The sequence below is a fragment of the Saccopteryx leptura genome, chromosome 1 (genome assembly GCF_036850995.1).
Source record: "Saccopteryx leptura isolate mSacLep1 chromosome 1, mSacLep1_pri_phased_curated, whole genome shotgun sequence".
In the NCBI taxonomy this organism is placed as follows: domain Eukaryota; kingdom Metazoa; phylum Chordata; class Mammalia; order Chiroptera; family Emballonuridae; genus Saccopteryx; species Saccopteryx leptura.
In genome coordinates this window covers 28,648,484-28,672,448 of record NC_089503.1, presented here as the reverse complement: position 1 = coordinate 28,672,448, position 23,965 = coordinate 28,648,484, and the positions used below count along the sequence as shown (strand labels likewise).

The 23,965-nt window shown below is 42.9% G+C and overlaps 1 protein-coding gene and 1 pseudogene across 6 annotated transcripts in view; both read left to right on the top strand.

Moving 5' to 3' along the window:
- KIAA1549L (KIAA1549 like) overlaps positions 1-23,965 on the top strand; it is a 286,634-nt gene that overhangs the window by 221,685 nt on the left and 40,984 nt on the right. For 5 of the 6 annotated variants that reach the window (XM_066363574.1, XM_066363557.1, XM_066363547.1 and 2 more), the window contains one exon: positions 17,525-17,654. In XM_066363574.1, coding sequence (XP_066219671.1) covers positions 17,525-17,654 — 130 coding nt within the window. Of the gene's footprint in view, positions 1-17,524; positions 17,655-18,009; positions 18,095-23,965 lie in introns of those variants that run through there. The other variant, XM_066363567.1, reaches the window with a different exon arrangement.
- Positions 22,248-23,157, top strand: LOC136388724 (calponin-2 pseudogene; annotated as a pseudogene).

Below are 23,965 nucleotides of genomic sequence, written 5' to 3'. Positions count from 1 at the left end.
CCCAGGGGTCCCCAAACTTTTTACACAGGGGGCCAGTTCACTGTCCCTCAGACCGTTGGAGGGCCGGACTATAAAAAAAAACTATGAACAAATTCCTATGCACACTGTACATATCTTATTTTAAAGTAAAAAAACAAAACGGGAACAAATACAATATTTAAAATAAAGAACAAGTAAATTTAAATCAACAAACTGACCAATATTTCAATGGGAACTATGCTCCTCTCACTGACCACCAATGAAAGAGGTACCCTTCCAGAAGTGCGGCGGGGGCTGGATAAATGGCCTCAGGGGGCCGCATGTGGCCCACGGGCCATAGTTTGGGGACCCCTGCTCTACCCTCTTGTTTATCTTCCTTAAATCCTGCACTGGTCTGAAGTCCTCCGTGCCGGGCTTTTGCACCGGGAGCTAGGGGGTGTTCCACTGAGAGTGGCAGGGTACCAGGATCCCAGCTTCTTTGAGCCTTCTGATATGTATAGCTATGCCCCTTCTAGCCTTTTGGCTTATAGGATATTGTCTGACCCTTACTGGGGCTGCGGTACTCAAGAGTTGCACTATGAATGGGGCTCAGTGAACGGCCAGCCCCGGGGGATTTGTTTCAGCCCACACACCTGGCATTTCTTGCCGCAACTTAATCAAAAGGCCAGGAGTTTGACCTGTAACTTCCTGCTTCGAGTCCTGATTTAGGCGGTATTCTTCGCTTAGGGGGCATGTTACTAGCACTGAATGAGGCCACGAATCCAAGTCCACCCTCGGTTGTTCCTCCTGAAAGGAAATCGTGGCCTGCAGTTTGCTGAGGAGATTTCAGCCCAGAAGGGGGTACGGGCATTCAGGCATCACCAAGAAGGAATGGGTCATCGTCCCAGCTGCAAGACTGGTGATACGTGCCTGAGTCCAGGGATATGATTTTGTCTTTCCCGTGGCCCCCCGAATGGGAACTTTTTCCTTGGAAACTGGGCTCTCTGCTTGCTGGGCGACTGAGAAAGTGGCTCCTGTATCTACCAAAATGTCTATAGGCTTGCCCCCGACCTGTAGGGTGACCCTGGGCTCCTGGGGGATGCCCTCGAAGCCTTCTAATTTCCGCAATTTTTTCCTAATATCCGGGGCCAACTGAGAGACAAAAGCGATATTAATTGCTCATCTATTCTCTGGCGCCTCTGAGTCTATTGGGGTATAAAGCCTGTAAGCTTCTTGGAGATGTTCCAGGAAGGCAGCCGGGAACTCACTGGGTCCTTGAGTCACCTCGGTTACCCTTGACATGTTAGTGAGTTTCTATGCAGCCGTGCAGAGTGCCACCATTAGAGTCTGGCGATACCGATCGAGAGCCTCCTTACTTTGATCCGTGTTGGGGTCCCACTGTGGTCGAGTCAATGGATAAACAGCCTCAAGGTGTTCTGGCTCATGTGAGGGCTGGCCATCCGGCCCCAGGACCAGGTTTCGTCCATGACCTCTGATGCACTCCCTTTCTTCCGACGTGAAGAGAGTCTGAAGGAGCTGCTGGCAGTCATCCCAGGTGGGCTGGTGGGTAAAGAAAATGGACTCCAAGAGGGAGATGAGCCCATGGGCGTCCTGAGAAAAGGATGGGTTCTGATTCTTCCAATTATACAGGTCACGAGTGGAAAAGGGCACAAAGACCATGAAGGGTCTAGCTTCCTCATCATGGGGCACGGCCACCTGGCGCAGGGGTAACATGGGAGCTGCCTCAGACGAGTCTGGGGAGGGGGCTGATTGCGCGGCTCCATAACTGGTGCCGCCTCAGTGGGGGTGCTCAGGGGGCCCGGAGCTTTTGCTCCTTCTGAGGAGTCAGGGGCTGGGGCCAATGCATATGGGGTTGGTCCTAAAAGAAGGGAGCTCTCAGGAGGGGATAGGAGGACAGAGGGGTTCTTTTCCCTTTCCTGAGGCTGGGTGAAGAGAATAGTCTGTCCCCTTTCTGACTTTCTCTTTTTCTTGGGAGGGAGTTGGCATTCCTTAAGCCACTTGGGCTTCTCTGTTAGAGTGTCAATCCAAATCTGGATGTAAGGAACCTGATCTGAGTGGCCAGGGCATCCAAAAATGATGGCTCAGACCTGGTAAGCAATAGACAAATCAAGAGTTCCCTCTGATGGCCGTTGCAACTGAGGGAAGTTGGGCCACTCTAATTCGCAAAATGTCACAAATCAAAGACATTAACAGAAGCACCGTAGTCCACTGCTTGTCTCCAGAAATCCTGAAAATTCTTAATAAAACACTGTAATGGAATACAAGACACACATGACGATGATTGACCCATAGTTGGACGATCAAAGACAAACGAGAGGACAAACAGACAGAAGACAGTGACAAAACAGAAAACAAGTAAGAATAAACCAGGATCACCAGCCACCGACGTGGTCCTGGATCGGGTCTCGGAGGGAATGCTGCATCCAGCCCTCCAGAGACCCCGAGGGGGCACCCCAGATGCAGAAACAGAGCTTACAGGTAAGGCCAGAAGGCTGATGGCTCCCACAAGGTCGAATGTAACCGTTTAGTGCAGAAATCTTAACTGCCACTTGTCCCAGGGCTGAGGAACGTCTCTCAGAGATCTCCCCCTAGGAATGGGGCGGCAAGGGCCCCGCCGGGCTCCGATCCTGATGCCAATTAAATATTGGCTGTCTCGCTGGGTCCTCCAAATGTTATGAAGCGAATGCAAGTAATTATTGATCAGAGCCCAAATTAATTGAATTTAAGGAGCCTTTATTAGCCAGCTGGCAACTGCTCACTGTCATTCCACGCAGGGATTTCAGAGAACAGTAGCGACCTTTAGTACAAAACTAGTTTTAAAGCAAAAACCTACATCCTGGGTAACTGTTAACCGCTTGCAAAAACCGTTAAACACAAAGCTGGTACAATTTTCTGGGGAGCAGTTTCTGGTTACTCTGGCCTAACCACATCCTGTGCCCTATGCCTACATGTTCAGCTAGTTCCTATTGTGCAAAGTTTTAAAATTTTCCATTGTCCTATTCCTATCTGTCTTAACTGTCTACTTGTCCATCACACTGGCCAGGTGGCTCGGTTGGTTGGAGCATCATCCTGGCGCACTGGGGTTGCAGGTTCGATCCCTGCTGGGCTCATGCAGGAACAGACCAATGAGTGCATAGATCGGTGGCACGACAAACCGATGTTCCTTTCTCTCTCTGTTTCCCTCTTTTCTTTCCTCTCTCTCTAAAATTAATAAATAATTTTTTAAAAGTACTTGGGTAGACAACCATAATTGTTCTTTCATTTAATAATATTTCCAAACTGTAGCTATTTCAGAGTTGGGTAAAGATATAATTAAACCACCTGGTTATGCAACTTCCAGATTAAAGGACATGGTATTTTTCAATTATTTTAGTGGCTGTTGTATAAGAAAAACAAATTTCATGAGTCACCTTTTTATTTAGCTCCAGTAAGTACTTACCACAGAGCTGCTTGGAGCTCTGTGCTGAGTTCATCTCTTTAACTCATAGGTTTGTTCTTGCAGTCAACATTTATTGTCGCCTACTATCTGTTAGCCACCATGCAAGATGCTGAATACTGTCACAGTCATGTTGCTTTTTCTCATTCACTTATTCACTCATTCATTCAACTCATTCAACATTTTATGGCAGACAAGACAACCCAATTGCTGCTCTCAGGGAATTTAAACCCCTAATGGGGAGAGAAAGATAACCACCTCAAAAGCATATTCCTCACAAATGCGATGGGTGTTTGACATGTGAGGTGCTCTGTCTGTGAGTGAGACCCGGCCTCCCAAGGGAAGATTAGGCCCAGTGTTTTGGATTCATATCCTTCCAAGATTGGTTGCCAGCTGAGCAGAGAGTGACCGATCCTACCGGGAAAGGAAGAGAGATTTGAACACAGCTATACGTGCCCATCTTTCTTCTTGTCCTCCCCACCCTAAAGCACTTCCTCAGAAGCATTTTCATGATTTGAGACCATCTCTTTCACTCTTTCAAATACACATTGTCCTTGGTGACAGCCCCTTGGCATGCCAGTGCTCTGACCCACCCCATAGCCTTGGCAGACACACTCTCCACAGATTGGGTGGGACAGGACAGTTCCCTGCCTGAGTGGGTATTTAGTAAAAGCAAAAATGACTATGTGGCAGTCTTGGATGGAAGCCACTAAATCAAGCTGGGAGGTGGGGCTAAATTTTCTGAATGGTATTGACACGATTTATTCTCAACAAAGAAATGAGAGATTTCTAACCCAGTGCTTCATTTGCCACGCTTCTAATTAGGCTTGGTGGGCATAACAATCTATTGATGTGCAGTCACACTGTGACAGGGATCACAATGCATGTGTCACCGTGTTGATAACTGTAGAAAAAAAGAGTAAAGATGTGGATGTTATGGGGAGGCTGAGGGCTTTTTTAGTTTTTACTTTGTATTTTGAGACTTTATTTCCGCAGTCTTTTATAGGCTGGGAGGGAAGCTGTTTTCTCTAGATTTCCTGCTGACACTCGGAAAATGAATCAAAGATCATGTACAAATAAGAGGAACTTAACTTGGAAGCTGTTTGAGAAATAAATAAAAAATTCAGTTGAGGCCTTAAAAATTTGTTTCTAATTTTTCATTTACTGTTGACTTTCGATATTATATTAGTTTCAGGTGTACAGAATAGTGGCTAGACATTTATTTATGTAACTTGTGAAGTGATCTCCCCTATAAGTTGAATACCATGCTTAGTTATTACAGTGTTATTGGCTGTATTGTCTGCGCTGTACTTGACATCCCTGTGACTATTTCATAGCTGCCAATCTGTACTTCTTCGTCCCTACCCCTTTTCACCCGGTCCCCAACGTCCCCTCCCATCTGGCAACCATTAGTTTGTTCTCTGTATCTATGAGTCTGTTTCTGTTTTGATTATTTATTTTGTTTTTTAGATTCCACATATAAGTGAGGCCATATATATGGTCTTTGTCTTTCATTGACTGACTTAATTTACTTAGCATAATACCCTCTGGGTCCATCCATGCTATCACAAATGGTAAGATTTTGTTCTTTTCCTGGCTGAGTAATATGCCATTGTATTACATCTTCTTTCTCCATTCATCTCTTGATTGGAGCATTTAATCCATTTATGTTTCATTATGGATAGGTATGTACTTATACTTATTGCCTTTGATTAACTGTCTCTGTTTGTTTGTTTGTTGTGTTTTTTTTAAATAGCTGTGTGTCCTCTTCCCCTTAAGACTGCAGACTTTTTCAAGCAGGGACGCATCTTACTCATCCTTGTACCCCTGCCCATGCCTGTGCCTTTTGCCCAGCAGATGCTCAGGAAATAGTCATCAGCACTTAAAGCTGAGTGAATTTTCTTTTTTTTGAAAGTTGAGAACCATTTTTAATTAATTAATTTATTTATTAAATTTAATGCAGTGACGTTGATAAATCAGGGTATATATGTTGAGAGAAAACATCTCTAGATTATTATTTTTTTTAAAATAAATTTTTATTAATGGTAATGGGATGACATTAATAAATCAGGGTACATATATTCAAAGAAAACATGTCTAGGTTATTTTGTCATTAGATTATGTTGCATACCCCTCGCCCAAAGTCAGATTGTCCTTCGCCATCCTCTATCTAGTTCTCTGTGCCCCTCCCCCTCCCCCTAACTCTCCCCCTGTCCTCCCTCCCCCCACCCCTGGTAACCACCACACTCTTGTCCATGTCTCTTAGTCTCATTTTTATGTTCCACCAATGTATGGAATCATGTAGTTCTTGTTTTTTTCTGATTTACTTATTTCACTCCTTATAATGTTATCAAGATCCCACCATTTTGCTGTAAATGATCTGATGTCATCATTTCTTATGGCTGAGTAGTATTCCATAGTGTATATGTGCCACATCTTCTTTATCCAGTCTTCTATTGAAGGGCTTTTTGGTTGTTTCCATGTCTTGGCCAATGTGAACAGTGCTGCAATGAACATGGGGCTACATGTGTCTTCACGTATCAATGTTTCTGAGGTTTTGGGGTATATACCCAGTAGAGGGATTGCTGGGTCATAAGGTAGTTCTATTTGCAGTTTTTTGAGGAACCACCATACTTTCCTCCATAATGGTTGTACTACTTTACATTCCCACCAACAGTGAATGAGGGTTCCTTTTTCTCCACAGCCTCTCCAACATTTGCTATTACCCGTCTTGTTGATAATAGCTAATCTAACAGGGGTGAGGTGGTATCTCATTGTAGTTTTGATTTGCATTTCCCTAATAACTAATGAAGCTGAGCATCTTTTCATATATCTGTTGGCCATTTGTATCTCTTCCTGGGAGAAGCATCTCTAGATTATTTTGACATTTGATTGTGCTGTATACCCCTCCCCCAAAGTTAAATTGTCTTCTGTCACCTTTTATCTGGTTTTCTTTGTGCCCCTCCCCTCCCCCAACCCCTCTCTCCTTCTTTGCCCCATCCCCCCTCCCCCCACCCCCCACCCCTGTTGCCATCACATTCTTGTTCATGTCTCTGAGTCTCATTTTTATGTCCCTTCTATGTATAGTTTCATATAGTTCTTAGTTTTTTTTTTCTGATTTCCTTATTTCACTCCATATAATGTTATCAAGGTCCATCCATGTTATTGTAAATGATCCGATGTCATCATTTCTTATGGCCGAGTAGTATTCCATAGTATATATGTACCAAAGCTTTTTAATCCACTCGTCCTCTGACAGACACTTGGGCTGTTTTCAGATCTTCGCTATTGTGAACAATGCTGCCACAAACATGGGGGTGCATTTCTCCTTTTGGAGCCGTTCTATGGTGTCCTTGGGGTATATTCCTAAAAGTGGGATAGCTGGGTCAAAAGGCAGTTCGATTTTCAGTTTTTTGAGGAATCTCCATACTGTTTTCCACAGTGGCTGCACCAGTCTGCATTCCCACCAGCAGTGCAGGAGGGTTCCCTTTTCTCCACATCCTCGCCAGCACTTATTCTGTGTTGTTTTGTTGATGAGCGCCATTCTGGCTGGTGTGAGGTGATATCTCATTGTGGTTTTAATTTGCATTTCTCTAATGATTAGTGATGTTGAGCAGTTTTTCATATGCCTATTGGCCATCTGTATGTCCTCTTTGGAGAAGTGTCTATTCATCTCTTTTGCCCATTTTTGGATTGGATTGTTTGTCTTCCTGGTGTTGAGATTTACAAGTTCTTTATAAATTTTGGTTATTAACCCCTTATCAGACGTATTGTCAATATGTTCTCCCATTGTGTAGTTTGTCTGTTTATTCTGTTCTTGTTGTCTTTAGCTGTGCAAAAGCTTTTTATCAATAGTTTGATATAGTCCCATTTGTTTATCCTGTCTTTTATTTCACTTCTCCGTAGAGATAAATCAGCAAATATATTGCTCCTAGAGATGTCCAAGAGCTTACTGCCTATGTTTTCTTCTAAGATGCTTATGGTTTCACGGCCTACATTTAAGTCTTTTATCCATTTTGAGTTTATTTTTGTGAGTGGTGTAAGCTGGTGATCTAGTTTCATTTTTTTGCAGGTAGCTGTCCAATTTTCCCAACACCATTTGTTAAAGAGGCTGTCTTTATTCCACTGTATTCCTTACCTCCTTTGTCAAATATCAGTTGTCCATAGAACTGGGGGTTTATTTCTGGGTTCTCTGTTCTGTTCCATTGATCTATATGCCTGTTCTTATGCCAGTACCAGGCTATTTTGAGTACAATGGCCTTGTAGTATAACTTGATATCAGGAAGTGTGATACCTCCCACTTTATTCTTCTTTTTTAAGATTGCTGAGGCTATTCGTGTTCTTTTTTTGGTTCCATATAAATTTTTGGAATATGTGGTCTATATCTTTGAAGTATGTAATTGGTATTTTAATTGCTATTGCATTGAATTTATAGATTGCTTTGGGTAATATAGACATTTTAATGATGTTTATTCTTCCTATCCATGAGCACGGTATATGCTTCCACTTGTTTGTATCTTCCTTGATTTCTTTTATCAATGCTTTGTAATTTTCCGAGTACAAGTCTTTAGTCTCCTTGGTTAAGTTTACTCCTAGGTACTTTATTTTTTTGGTTGTAATTGTGAAGGGGATTGTTTCCTTAATTTCTCTTTCTGACTGTTCATTGTTGGTGTATAAAAATGCCTCTGATATCTGAGTATTGATTTTATATCCTGCCACTTTGCTGAATTCATTTATCAGGTCCAGTAGTTTTTTGACTGAGACTTTAGGGTTTTCTATATACAATATCATATCATCTGCAAATAATGATAGTTTTATTTCTTCTTTCCAACTTGAATGCCTTTTATTTCTTCTTGTTGTCTGATTGCTATGGCTAGGACTTCCAGGACTATGTTGAATAAGAGTGGTGAAAGGGGGATCCCCTGCCTTGTTCCTGATCTTAAGGGGATTGCTTTTCATTTTTGCCCATTGAGTATGATGTTGGCTGTGGGTTTCTCATAGATGGCTTTTATCATGTTGAGGTATGTTCCCTGTATTCCCACTTTGCTGAGAGTTTTGATCATGAATGGGCGCTGGATTTTATCAAATGCTTTTTCTGCATCTATTGAAATTATCATATGGTTTTTCTCCTTCTTTTTGTTTATGTGATGAATCACATTGATTGATTTACGAATATTGTACCAGCCTTGCTTCCCCAGAATAAATCCCACTTGATCATGGTGTATGATTTTTTCCATATATTGTTGGATCCGGTTTGCTAATATTTTGTTGAGGAATTTAGCATCTATATTCATCAGAGATATTGGCCTATAATTTTCTTTCTTTGTGTTGTCTTTGCCTGGTTTTGGAATCAGAATTATGCTCGCCTCATAAAAGGAGCTTGGAAGTCTTCCTTCCTCTTGAATTTTTTGAAATAGTTTGAGAAGGATAGGAGTTAGTTCTTCTTTGAATATTTGGTAGAATTCCGTTGTGAAACCGGACTTTTCTGTGTTGGGAGTTTTTTGATAACTGTTTCGATCTCATTTGGTGTAATTGATCTGTTTAGGTTTTCTGATTCTTCCAGATTGATTTTTGGAAGATTGTGTGTTTCAAGGAATTTGTCCATTTCATCTAGATTGTCTAGTTTATTGGCATACAGTTCTTCATAGTATTTTCTTACAATATTTTGTATTTCTGTTGTGTCAGTTGTTATTTCTCCTCTCTCATTTCTAATTTTATTTATTTGAGTCCTCTCTCTCTTTTTCTTGGTGAGTCTAGTTAAAGGTTCATCAATCTTGTTTACCTTTTCAAAGAACCAGCTCCTAGTTTCATTGATCCTCTGTATTGTTTCTTTAGCCTCTCTATGTCATTTATTTCTGCTCTGATCTTTATTATTTCCTTCCTTCTACTACATTTGGGCTTTATTTGCTGTTCTTTTTCTAATTCTTTTAGATGCAGGGTTAAGTTGTTTATTTGAGCTTTTTCTAGCTTCTGAAAGTGTGCCTGTAGTGCTATGAACTTCCCTCTCAGTACTGCTTTCGCTGTGTCCCATAAATTTTGAGTTGTTGTATGCTCATTGTCATTCGTTTCTAGGAATTTTTTTATTTCTTCTTTGATCTCATTCTTAATCCATTCATTATTTAACAACCTGCTATTTAGTTTCCATGTGTTTGAGAATTTTTGAGCTTTTCTGTTGTGGTTCATTTCTAGTTTCATGCCATTGTGATCAGAGAAAGTGCTTGATATGATTTCAGTCTTCTTAAATTTGTTGAGAGCACTTTTGTGCCCTAACATGTGGTCTATCCTAGAGAATGTACCATGAGCACTTGAAAAGATTGTATATTCTGCTGCTTTAGGGTGAAAGGTTCTGAAGATATCTATTAAATCGAGTTGATCTAGTGTTTCCAATAAGTCTGCTGTTTCTTTGTTAATTTTCTTTCTTGAGGATCTATCTAGTGATGTTAGTGGGGTATTGAAATCCCCTACTATTATAGTATTGCTGTTGATCTCGCCCTTTAAATCCATCAAAGTCTGCTTTATATATTTGGGTGCTCCTATATTAGGTGCATAGATATTTATAATAGCTATATCTTCCTGTTGGATTACTCCCTTTATCATTATGTAGTGGCCTTCTTTATCTCTTACTATATCCTTTGTTTTAAAGTCCAGTTTGTCTGATATAAGTATTGCTACCCCAGCTTTTTTTTCATTTTCATTTGCATGAAATGTTTTTTTCCATCCTTTTACCTTCAATCTATGTGTATCTTTTGTTCTAAGGTGTGTCTCTTGTAGACAGCATATGTATGGGTCCTGTTTTCTTATCCACGCAGCTACCCTATGTCTTTTGATTGGATCATTTAATCCATTTACATTTAAGGTTATTATTGATATGTAGTTGTTTATTGCCATTTTCTTCTTTAAAGCTGTATTCCTTTTTTGCTATATTCTTTTCCCACTTTGATCTGTTTACAACAGGCCTCTTAACATTTCCTGCAGCATTGGTTTGGTTGTGATGAATTCCTTGAGTTGTTTTTGTCTGGGAAGCTTTTTATTTCTCCTTCGATTTTAAACGATAGCCTTGCTGGATAAAGTCGTCTTGGTTGTAGGTTCTTGTTCTGCATTACTTGGAATATTTCTTGCCATTCCCTTCTGGCCTCAAGTGTTTCTGTTGAGAAGTCAGATGTCATCTTTATGGGGGCTCCTTTGTAGGTGATAACTTTTTTTTCTCTTGCAGCTTTTAATATTTTCTCTTTATCACTTAGCTTTGGTATTTTAATTATGATGTGTATTGGTGTAGGTTTCTTTGGGTTTCTCTTTAATGGAGTTCTCTGTGCTTCTTGAACTTGTGAGAGGTTCTCCTGCATTAATGTAGGGAAGTTTTCAGCTATGATATGATTGAACAAAGTCTCTATCTCTTGTTCTTTCTCTTCTTCTTCAGGAACCCCTATGATGCAGATGTTATTTCTCTTCATGTTGTCACAGAGCTCTCTAAGAGTTTCCTCTGACTTTTTGAGTCTCTTTTCTCTTTTCTTCTCTGCTTTCATGCCTTCATTCAAGTTGTCCTCCAACTCGCTGATTCAATCCTCAGCTCTATCTATCCTGTTTTTAATTCCTTCCATTGTGGTCTTTATTTCTGATATTGTATTTGTCATCTCTGACTGATTCTTTTTTATACTTGCTATTTCTTTATTTAGGTGTTCTTAATGACCATCCATTGTTGTCTAAGATCCCTAAGCATCCTTACAATCATTATTTTGAATTCCGCATCTGGAAGTTTGATTATTTCCATATCACTCAGTTCATCTCCTGAAGGTGTCTCTTGTGGTTTCATTTGGATTGCACTTCTTTGTCTTCTCATTGACTGTTTTTGGGTTTTTTATTTGTAGAGTTGGTTGAGTCTAGGCTTGGTGTTCTGTCTCTGGTTTTGTAGTTCTCTGTTCCTGTCCTATTCTCTTGTTCTCTTCTCTTGTATGGCAACGGCTTTCTGTAGTGTTGTGTTTGGATTCCTTTCTAGTCAAGCCTTTTTATAAGGAGAATGAATAAAACTTTTTTTCTGTAGAGATGCATCTCTGCTGCCTAGCATAGGTTCAGGCCAGATTCCTAGTCCCTTTCATGACCTGCCGATCTGTGAATGTTTCAATTTTCAGTAAGTGTCTGTTGAAGAAATTACTTAATGACTCTAAAGCACCAAAAATAATGTTATAAATTTTTTGACCAGCACTTGAGTGAGGTAAGAGTAGGAATAGAGGTGAAATTAACAAGAGATGGGATGGAGAAGGAAAGCTTAACAGAGGAAAAGAGAGTGATGGATACTCAGTGAGCTCTGAGGAGTTCTTCTGGTCATGGTTGGCAGTTGACTCCAGAGGCTGCCTCATGGGTTATCTGGTGTCACAGGCTAGGGTTACCTGTTCATTGCCTTTCGCAGCCCAGCTCTCCAGAACCTCCCAGTGACCCAGCCACCTCGAGGCACAGGGGCGGGAGTCATTCTCTCATCCAGAAGCAGCACCAGTATTCAGAATTTCACCCTGAGACGTAAATGAGTCAAATAAACCACAAAGTTTAGATTCCAGATGTTGACTCATCCTGAAATGTGAAAGAGTTTTCACAGGTTTTCCTTTGCGGTCAGACGAAAACCCTATTTTAATGTTATAAACTCTTACCCAGAGACACCAAGTATGTCATATAACTGACACTGTCCGAGGCCAACCCCCCCCCCCATCCTGTAGGTCCCCTCAGCGCCCACTGGGCCTGTATAGGTCATACATCCTTCTTCCTGCGAGCATCTGTGAATCTGACCTGAGGGCTTTTCTTGGCAGCCCAATGAGAAGTGTCAGGTCGTTAATGTGCCCTGGAGCAGCTTCCATCAATGACAGTTGGGACAGGAGGTATAAGCTATATGCGGTAATAATCACGTTTTGTAATTTCTATATCTGATGATTTGACATTTGGGGCCTTGCTGACCTTGAAGACACTGCCCCTCCCAGGGTTGTCTAATGAATTCTCAGAAAGGTAAAGGGCTCACCTGCAAGTACACCTTTCATATGCAAACCAGAAAGCCAGAGCCCAATCCTGCTCTTTAGGGCTCTCACACTCTGGTCCCCACCTTCCTGCCCTAATCACCTCAGCCTGGTACCAGGCCACTAGGGACCACCCCTAGGCCCCAGAGTCTGCTGAAATTACTCACATGATCCAGTCCTAAGCTTGCACACCTGCCTTGTCTGGTACTTCCCCCTGTGGCCCTCTGTGCAGGGCACGCCCCTTCTTCTTGGGATCTGTGAATATAACAAACTATCTTTTTAAAAGTTTTTCCGTTAATTTGAGAAAAAGAAAGGGAGGGAGCGCAAGGGAGAGAAGCATCAACTGGTTGTTCCACTTAGTGATTCCATTTAGTTGTACGCTCATTGACTGCTTCTGCTGTGTGCCCTGACTGGAGATTGAGCCAGCGACCTCGGGATGCTGGGATGTCGCTCTATCCACTGAGCCACCCACCAGTGCCACAAGCTATCTTCTCAATGGCAGCCATCTTCTAAGCTGTTGGTCTTGCCGTACCTGAATAAAACAAAACCTACATTTTAAAATAACTTTCTCCCATGCTTTTTTCCAATGAGTGTGAGGCCCAGATGCTCAAAACACTAATCTAGTCAATATCATACCATTGATCGGCCTCCTTCCCTTCCCCCTCTCATTTTCCCTCTTCCCAACTCGTGCTTTCTGGAACCCTCTCCCAAATTAACCACCTGCAGTTAAATCATTACAAAGCCTGCTTCTGGGAGAGCCCAACCTAAAGGCAGAGCTGCTCTGATGGAAGCAGGGTCTCTTCTTCTTCCTCCTCCTCCTTCTCCTCCTCCTCCTCCTTCTCCTCCTCCTCCTCCTTCTCCTCCTCCTCCTTCTCCTCCTCCTCCTCTTCCTCAGATGGAGGACTAGATAGCTCCAGTTTATCTTTATGGAACCCTAGGGTTTCAGAGAACACAGTTTGGGAACTACTTTCTTAAATTATAATGGTATTTAAAAGCCCCTAAGAATCCAAATAAAATGTATCATGATCTACCCAGCAACTACTTTCAGAAGTAAAAAGCCTGTTTTTCAAGTTTGCAAGTTTCTAAATTTATTAACTTTTAAGGAATATAGCAAAACACCAACAAGAAATTGATACACCTCAAGGAACTCTATTTGATTAAGATATGTAATTTCTCTACTGAGAGCCTAATTATTTCTAAATAGTTTCTTGCACACCCTGCACACTCTGACGGTCTGGTCAGTTGAGAGCCGTGCTAATCAGCAGCCTTTAAGCTGTGTATCATGATGCAGCCTTGTCTTTGACGGTAAAGGAGACTGAAGTGTACTCCAGCGTCTAATATCTCACCCACATTCACAGCGCTTGAAAGGGCTTACGCAGTCTAACTATTGTATTTCTAATACTTCCAAAATAACCTGGTTAAATGTCAATTACTAATCCTACTATTTTCTCCCCGACCACCCTTATTAGTAAATCTTTTCTAAATAGGCTAATTAGCTGTCTCAGGACAGCTGTGAAATCTGCATTTTTTTAAAAAATGCTTTGTAATTAGGTCAAGGATGAGAATTCTTTGGGATCTCTTTTAAAGTGTGAATCACTCAAAACAGATTCTGTTTTACAAAGTTGTGCTCTGTTCCTAAAGGAAGCCTTTAATTGCAGATAACTGTAGGGCACAGTTTATTATTGTCGGGTTTAAGCTTTTATATTAGTCAGGATTCTTTTGGTTGCAAATGATGGAAATCTAGTACAAACTGGGGAAATAAAAGGGAATGTATTATTGAACATAATTGAAAGGTCAAGGTGTTGGGCGTGGCTAGATCCAAGGGATATACAATGTCTTCCATATTTATCGTGCTCTCTCTTCACTCTTTCCTGGGTTCTTTTCAGGCATGCTCTTACCTCATAGTGGCAAACCTGCTGCCAGCACATCTAGGCTTATATCCCATCTTCTTAGAAATCTCAAAGCCAAGAGAATGCCTGTTTCCTGGTTGCTCTAGCCAAAGTCCCAGACTCAGTCTCATTGGGCCAACTCATGTGCCTACCCTCTGACCAATCAATGTGGCCATGGGGATGTGGCGCTGTGATTAGGCAGCCTGAGTCATATGCCAATCTATGGAGGAAGGGAACGCCACAATGAACATCATCATATGGGTATCAGGCAAGCAGAGACCGCAGGTGCTCTTTAAATAGGTATAAGCTCCTCATGGTGAGGGAACAGTGTCTATTGGTTTCAGTTTTATTCCTTAGGCCAGCAATTTTTTACCTTTTTCTTCTCGTGGCACACATAAACTAATTACTAAAATTCTGTGGCACACGAAAAAAAAAATTTTTGCCAATCTGACAAAAAAAAAAGGTATAATTTTGATTCATTCACACACCAGATGGCTACTGTTGTGTGTGGCTGTTGTCATTTTATTTAACAATGTAAGGAAAAAGAGGTCAGTGCCCCTAACTAAATGGTCAGGTGTTGCGGCATACCTGTGTACCTGCCACGACACACGGCTTGAAAATCATAGCCTTAGGCTAGTTGCAAGGGTAGTGTTTTGCCTAGGGAGTTCTGATGTCTGTTCTAGAGTAACAGGGTGTGACTGTCAGGCCGTGACTATCAGGGCGTATGATCGTGAAAAGGCATGTGTACCTGCCCCTGCCAGGGTCCTGGTTTTCTCCACAGCCTCTGGGAATAAACACTGCAGCTTTTTCACTTTCAACCCGTGAATGGATGGATAGTCTTAGAAACAGGATGCAACACAGCTGGTATCCGGGGAGTTCTCTGAGGGTAGATGCTCTGAAATGCAGGTTATTTACAAAGGGGAACTTGGTGTTGGATGAGAAGGAAATCGGTGATGTTATCCCTCCTTTGTCACTCTGCAGGATCAGGTGAAAGTCACCTGTCCCCAGGGGGCCTCACTACCCACTTGTAAGGTTACCTCTTGTGGAGAAAGAAGCACAACCACAGCCTTCACTTGTTGCTAGTTTTTGTTTTTGTTTTTTCCCTCCTCATAAAAATCCCTCTAATGACAAGTGGAAACGCGACAGAGGTGACCAATGAATGCATTTCCAAGGGGGGAGCTGAGTGGAGCCTCTGAACATGCTGCTCGCTGGGACTGAGATGCTTTGTGCCCAGTTGGGCATGTGACTGCTTCCAAATTGGTCCTGGTTGAAATGTCACCTCTCCTGAGAAGCCTTCCCTGGCCATCCTATCTAAGGTCGTCCCCCTCCTCGTCACCCTCTGTCACATCTTCTTGTTTTTCTCTTTTCTTTTGTTTTACATGAATATAAGGCTTTCGTTGCCAACAATAATATACTTTATGGTTGATTAAATATACACACATATAGGAATATCACATGTATTTATACCAAACCTGTAGAAAACTTTTATAATGTTATTTGAGACAAACTGACGACAACTGTCGGGAAGCAAATCACAACAGATTGAAAAATGCTCCAGAGAATGGCAGTTTCGCACCTGATTTTATACATTAGAATCAAAGGAGGAGGCATAAGGGGGTTACATCAGTGGTCCCCAACCCCCGGGCCGTGGACCAGTACCAGTCCGTGGGCCATTTGGTACCGGTCTGCAGAGAAAGAATAAATAACTTACATTATTTCCATTTTATTTATATTTAAGTCTGAATGATGTTTTATTTTTTTTAAAAATGACCTGATTCCCTCTGTTACATCCGTCTAAGACTCACTCTTGACGCTTGTCTCGGTCACGTGATACATTTATCCGTCCCACCCTAAAGGCCGGTCCGTGAAAATATTTTCTGACATTAAACTGGTCCGTGGCCCAAAAAAGGTTGGGGACCACTGGGTTACATGAAATCCATGGGGGATAGATCAGGGAGGCGGAGAAAGCAAAGTGGGGAAATCTCTGGGACTGGATAAAAAGTAAAATGAGAAACGAATACCCATGTACTTCTTTTACGTTGATGGGTGTAGGATAATTAACAGTTAACAGTTCACGTGATAACAGTAACAATGACGGGCTCTGGGGTCCCTGCTCTGGTGGGAGGTTGTGCCCTGATGGGTCTGGAAAAAGGAAATTATCTGACATTACATAGGTATGTTACTGTATATGCAAAAAGACAATAGACAGGCTCAGTTAAGGTTAAGATTGACTTTTGTCAAGGAAGATATTGGCCTAAATTAGGATGACCTGCTGTGACTTACTTTAAAGTTAGGAAGTTTTAATTTCAGACCATCCTATGTGATTACTTCTGGTCTCTGAATTCATAAGGCTACCATGCAGGCCTCCCCTGAGCTTGTCAGTATGTGACCCTTTGTGCATCCACAAAAGAGTTCCCCCTGATATTTCCAGTACCCACCTGACATCATAGTTATTACATTACTGACTATACTTCCTACACTGTACTTGGCATTCCCATGACTATTCTGTAACTACCAATCTGTACTTCTCATCTCCTTGTTCATCTTAATAGCACTTATCACTCTGAAATTATCATGTGGATTATCTGTCACTTTCATTAAAATGTAAGCCCTGTCTTGCTCATTATGAATCTTTCTCATAATGAACATAGTGACTGAAACATAGTAGGTACTCAGACCAATGGACAGATGAGCCCCAAATTGCTGCTCGGTTTATGGCTCCTTCGCCCAGAAGGGAAACCACTGTGGTGAAAGTAGAAAAGAAAATCTATCAATGTGGCAGAATTAAGCATCCTTTTAGCCTCGGGGTTTATTAACTCACCATGGAATTAGAACGATTAAAAGGAACAGGATGCTGCTGAGTCAACAGTCAACAAAAGGAAGTTTGTTCTTCCAGTGTTAGCTGTCTTACAGGGTCAAGGGACATCCTGGCCTTGCCATTAGCAGGATTTTAGATGAGGCTGCAATGTTGCAATTGATCATAATTACCATAGGAAAGAGCATTTACAATTCAGCCTAATGGTTACAGCAGTGAGGTGGGGGGGGGATCTTTATTCCACTATTTGTATGGCCTCTGATAGCTGGGGAACAAATCCCACCAATTCTAACATTTGTGAGGCAAATCCAACCAAAGCCTTCATTGGTTGCCTGTATTTTGGATCAGTGGAGAATTCCATCTGTCAGGGCATTTGCTGCATCATAACAGTTGTTGAAATTTTCTACAGGCAACAGACGAAGAACTCTGTCTACCGGAGCCGGCAGTCTCTGAATAGCCCAAGCCCAGGGGAAACAGAGATGGACCTTCTGGTGACTCGGGAGCGACCCCGGCGTGGGATTCGTAACAGTGGCTATGATGTAAGTCTCTAGTGGCCCAAGGTAAATACGAGCTTTTCTTTCCCTGAAAGCAAAAGGGACAGAGCATTCCCTGTGTTTCAGTATATTTGTGAAATTCAAAAATGCAGTAAAATATCCTTTTATTACTCCTTATTACCTATTTTGCAAAGTAAGACTACTTGGAATCGCCAGAGTAATAATTTATTGCTCAAAGGAGCTCAATTTCTAAATTCAATCATTTATGAATAGTATAGTATTGACCTTAAACTCAACAGTGATTCCAAAGGTCCTTAATAGTTTCTCCTTTGTTCTTAGAAACTTAGCATGAAACATGGCCATGGGTTAGAATTCATTTGAATATATAGACTTCTTTTAGTTCATAGCAATATTGAGAAGTTGGATTTGTTCCTGATTTCATAACTCGTCAGTGTGCCGTGGAAACAATGAGATGTCAACAGAGTGATTTGGTGATTTCCTATGATGAAGTACATGGTTTGTGCAGTGATGGCCGCAAACTGCAAAAAATTCTGCTAATCCCATCAAACTTCCCCTGGTTATGAGTTTCAGTTTAGTGCCTCACATCAAGTTGTGTGCATCCTGTGACGTGTCATTGCACCTGTGAGTTGCACTTGCGTGAATGACACCCTGCTGAGATACAACTTCATCCTGCCCAGAATTTCAAGTGGTTTTGAATGTGCTCTTAGATCTTATGAAAAGTGTTTCTTTTCCATTCTCTTCAAATGTTTCTCTTATTAAAAATAAAATACTTCCCCTGATTGATTAATGTCACCCCATTAAAATTAATAATAAAATAAAATAAAAAATGTCCTGTACCAAGAGTTGTAATTCAAATATGTCTGGATCAAGTTTTGTTATAATTTGTGAGATTGCAATTTGAAAATGACATTTGCTTTCTTAAATATGCATACTAATTTAAAGGCAAGAAGATCCCCCCCCCCCCAGAATTGGACATTGTTTTCTACAAAAGCTAAAAATGGGTTTTTTAAATGGCCCAATTAAAAACAGAGATATTCTACCTAATTTAAATTTCTAACTACTTATTTTACATTTCAACTTGATGTTTGTGTTGGTGATGCTATCCTTATCTTGTATTTATTTATTTTTAATATAAGACAGTTTGATAGCTTAGTTTTATAAAAGTCTAGATGCTTTGGGCAAATCATCTTTTGCCTCCAGGTTATTCAACATTAATTTTTCTCCACATAAAGGTATTTCTTATACCAAACTCAGTCATCAGTTTCTATAATCAGCCTGTGGTTAAATATTGGGCATTTGAGTTTTCCAGTTAACCTCTCCTATCAACAGTGAGAATCCTCCCTGGATGTTTGTAGTTTGGAGACCTTTTTCTTCTGCTAGGGCGGATCTCAGGTGTGACCGGATTCTGAAGTTATGTTAAGATTAGTAATTCTGGGTTTCTTAGGAGATTCTAGGCGCAGGAATTTCTACTATTTGAGGAAATAAGCCAGAGATTTCCCTATTGGTTTTGAAAAAAGAACATTGCAGATATTTTTCAACCACTGTGCTATGAATTAGTGTATTCACTTCATACTTGGGACTGTTGTGTTACTAAATTACTTAGATGGAGAGAGATGATTTTTAAAAAATACACATTTCTTTGAGGCATGCATGTGATCTCAGAAACGTAGGCAAATAAAATATGTTTCCATAAGAGAAAATGATCATTTAGGGAACAATTCTAAGAACTTAGATTGTTGGCTATAAGAATGAAATTGTTCCCTATATCGCCTCCTGTGTTTTCTGTTCTAATCATGTGAAAAGCAGCTACTATTTACTGACTGCACTGTGTAGACAAGGCCCTCCTATTCTGGTCTTTCTGTGTGTGTTGTCTCATTGAATTTGTCAAGTCCCCTGTTGGCTAGCTACATTCATTATGCCCATTGTCTAAATGGGAGAACCAAGGCACAGAGCAGTGACATGATTTGTCTGCCCACCTCCGGAGCCCATTCCTTTAATCACCATGCAGTATGACTGCCATCTCTACCCACCACACTAAACATCTGTCCTCACATGACATAATATCTGTTCTATATCTCTGACTCTCTCGAAGAGACTCAATGACAGGTCTCACAGAATTCTCGCCTGGATAACTCACACAAGCAAACACACGGACCAGCAGATAAAGTAGAAAAAGAGAAGAATCATAGTTTTAAACAATGCATTCATTTTCTGAGCGCTTGATTTTCCAAAAATGCCAAGGCACCCTTGGCAAAAGGATCCATCAGCCCAGCAGTGAACATGGCCTTCAGTTGGAAACATGGCAATCTTCCTACTGAGTCTGAGGATCTTGAAGCCAGGCCAAAATTTCTAGTCATTTCTGCCAGATTAGGGAACACCAGGGGGACCTGCTCCTTGACATGGAAGAATCAAAAGCCATGGGAGATTGATTTTATTGTGAATTTTTCCAAAGTTGACTATTTTAGGGTCCCAGCAGTAAAGGCTGCATGTAAAACTAAGTGAATGACTAAGCAAACAAACACATGCTCCGCAGGAACATCTAAGCCCCCGGGACTGATGGCAGATGGGACTGTTTCAGAATTTTTCTATAGCTCAGGAGATGTTAGGGCCCGCACAGGCAAGCCTCTTACCAAAGGGCTTGGGAATCCGTGTGCTATGCAAGCATTTCCAACCTCTTAGCCACCCTAACCACCAAGGTATGCAACACACTCCTGGCAGTAACTGTGGCTCAGTCGGGTAGTAATATTCTAGGAGGAGGCACTCCCTTTAGAAGAATGCATGATTTTAGAAAGATGTCCAAAATCGATCACTCCTAAAAGGCCAGACCCTGTCATTAAACCAGCTTTGGCATTGAAGTTAATTCCTCCCGGCACATAAAGAGAGTAGAAGAGATACTGTCAGCTTAATATTTAAGAGCAAAAAATATCTCTGCTTTAAAGTATTTTTAAATGTTATTTTCCAAATAAAAGTCATAGAAAATAATGAATTAGTAAAGAAAAGAAAATGGCCCAATGTGAATTCTCAGGCAGAATAAAAACCCAAGTGATTCTTCCTATATCAGCCAAATTAATAACCTCTGTATGTGGATGATGAATCAGCCTTCGCTTCCAAAGGATAAGTAATAATCAGATCATTCTCCAGAAATAAAAATGCACCTCCTCAGCCTTGATTTGTGTTTGGAGTTTAGAAATCTGTGACGGGAATGGGGTCAGCTATGTGCCTTGGCTGTGAAGGAGACAAAGTGCATTGTCTGAATGACAACTTTGAAAATAAATGCTGACCTTTTAGAAGGAGAGACTTCGGCGAGCTGTAGCCGTGGGATGCTCTCCAGCACTTAGTCCAGGGTTCCACCCCCTGGAGGTACCCAGAGCGCATTTGCATTCGTGGCAGAGTGGCGGGCTCAGACCCTAAAATGTGAGCCGTGGGTTGAAAATGTTAAGAAGGATGATTGGTCCATCAATGCATCTCAGAAGCGAGATTGAAGGCCCTGCTCTAGCCATTTACAGTCATGGGTTCTCATTCCAGAGGCGTTCTTCAGGGAGAGGTTTTGAAATCTTAGTAAACACCAGCTGATTTTACAACTGAAAAGTATATGTAAATCTATAAAAAAAAGGGAGGGGTACTATATCAGGCAAATGTCAGCTGCAGAAAGCAGAAGACATTAAGCCATTTAAACGGACAAAAAATGACTCTAAGGAATTAGGTGCTGCCCAGGTCATGGGAAGGCTGGATGAATGTTCCAGAAAGACTGAATAAAACCAGAGGGCAGCTCTAAGGAGGCACTGCTGCCCCTGCCCCCAGCAGGAGGGTGGGAAAGCAGGTTGCCCTGGATCTGACGGGGAACAGAAAGATGGGCCCTGCCTCGTATCCTCTGTCCAAACCGCACGCCAGTGCATCTGATTAACAGCCTGGTGCTTCAGCCACAGCCGCCGCCTCCTGGAGGGCCTGAGTGTGTGTAGCTTAACTGGTCAGCCTCAGCACTGCAGGAGTGCATCCTGCAGAGAGGTTCCCAAATGCGGGTCCCCGTCCCCACCATGGCTACCAGGTAAAAGGGAGACAGGGGAATTACCAGGCAGAGTAGTACTGGGAAGCGGTTGGAGGAATTAGTGGAGGGAAGTAAAGCAAGGGGGAAGATGGAAGCATGGCTCCGAGCTCAGTTCCTAGCCGCCTGCCGGAGGCCCGGGTGCATTGTGTTGTGTGTAATGGGGTGTTTATCTTGCTGGCCTTTCTTGGCTGACAAAGCAGCCATCTCCCTCTGTTCCAGGTGAACAGTGGTTCCTGGAAGGAGACCAAAGAATTGGAACAGTTGTTTTGATGGGTTCCATTTGCAGGGGAATGAAATATGATCTGGAAAGCCCCTGACTGCTGCAATAGCTTTTAGCAAGCCTGGGCCTTGTAGATAAATGTATGAAATCCTAGCATTAGTGGGAGTTTCTCCCGTTCAGCCACTTCTGCCCCTCCCCCAGTATCTTGCCACTTTGGCGTGAAGGTTGGAGACCAGGGCAAAGTACAGCAATGTCCTGGCACCACATGGTGTTCCCAGTTAAGGGTATAATCAACTTTTGGTTTTACTGAGAGGCAAATGGTTGGATTCGGGAGCACATCACCACCGCTGGCATGAGCCCCACATGGTTCAACAATGGACCCTTGTACAGGCTCTTGGCTGAGGTCAGGAACCAGGTCCTGTCCAAATATGACCCACAGAAGGAGGTGGAACTCAACAGCTGGATCGAGGGACTCACAGGCCTATCGGTCCTGACTTCTAGAAGGGTCTGAAGGAAGGCATTATCCTCTGCTCACTCATGAATGAGCTGCATCTGGGCTCTGTACCCAAGATGAACCACTCCGAGCAAAACTGCCACCAGCTAGGACACCTCCCCACTTCATCAAGGCCATGGTCAGCTACGGCATGAACTCCATAGACCTGCTCGAGGCCAGAGACCTGTTTGCCAGTGGGAACGTGACTCGGGTGCAGGTGTCTCTTCCAGCTCTGGCAGGGAAGGCCAAGACCAGGTGGCTGCAGAGTGGTGCGGACATGGGCATCAGGTGCTCGGAGAAGCAGGAGCGGGACTTTGATGACATCACCATGAAGGCGGGCCAGTGCGTCATTGGGATCCAGATGGGCACCAACAAGTGTGCCAGCCAGTCGAGCATGACAGCATATGGCACAAGAAGGCATCTGCACGACCCCAAGAACTATATCCTGCCACCCATAGACCACTCAACCATCAGCCTGCAAATGGGCACCAGCCAGGCGGACATGATGGCTCCCAGAACCCAGCAGCGCATCTGTGACACCAACCTGGGGACTGACAAATGTGACAACTCTTCCATGTTTCTGCAGAGGGCTACATGCAGGGCACCAACCAGAGCGGCCGGGTCTTTGGCCTGGACCAGCAGATCTACAGCCCCAGGTACTGCCCACAAGGCCCAGTGGCTGACAGGGCTCCAGGGTCAGCTAGCAACTGCCCCAGCCCAAGGAAGGCCCCGGACTAACCCCTACGACCAAGAGGAGGCAGGCTACTAAGGCTCCCCTTGTGGGGTATCTCTCCACGTCATCACCCCATCTGGGATTTTTTATTTTTCTGTTTTAATCTTGTTTTTCTATGTGTTCACGTGCTTCCAGCTGAGGGTCTGTAAAGGCCAGATCCAGATGTGCCTGGTGGTGGGGGTGGGGGTGGGGGTCCCTGCAAGGGCCTCATCAAGGTAGCAAATTTCCCAACAGGCTTGGGGCCAAGTCGTAGGGAGAAGAAGAAACCTGTGCAGGGAGGGAAACTGGTCCCAGTGGCTTCCAGTTGCTTCTGCCCCTCTTCCCTTACTCCGCTGATCAGCTTGTGGCTTCTGTATCCACAGAAGTTTCCAGCAGTTTTAACAAAATCAAATTAATTCTTTTTGGTAGGGGAATGGGGTGGGGATGGCGGGAGTGGGTGCTGGAAAGGAAGTCCCCTGGGAGAACGCCAGGCCACAGCCCCCAGATATTGTAGTCATTGTGAGGGGCTGGATTTCCCCAGGACCCTCCCGGTGACGCAGTGAGGAGACGGAGGCCCAGAAAGGACAGTGAAGTCCTGAGTGGTTGAGGAAAGCCAGACCCCATCCCTCCCATACTTGTCCCCTGCCCCCCACCCACTCATCCGGGCCCTGCCAGGACCAGCCACATCCAGGAGCCCTGGGACCTCGAGTACCAACTGTGGACTAAAGGCAATAAACCTCTTTTTAGGGAAAAAAAGAGAAAAGGTTGGATTTGGGGATTTCATCCTTCACCTCAACTTGCTTGTTGCCCTCTGAACTAGGTGCCCTTGTATCAACCCCGCCCCCGCCATCACCCCCTTAGCGTC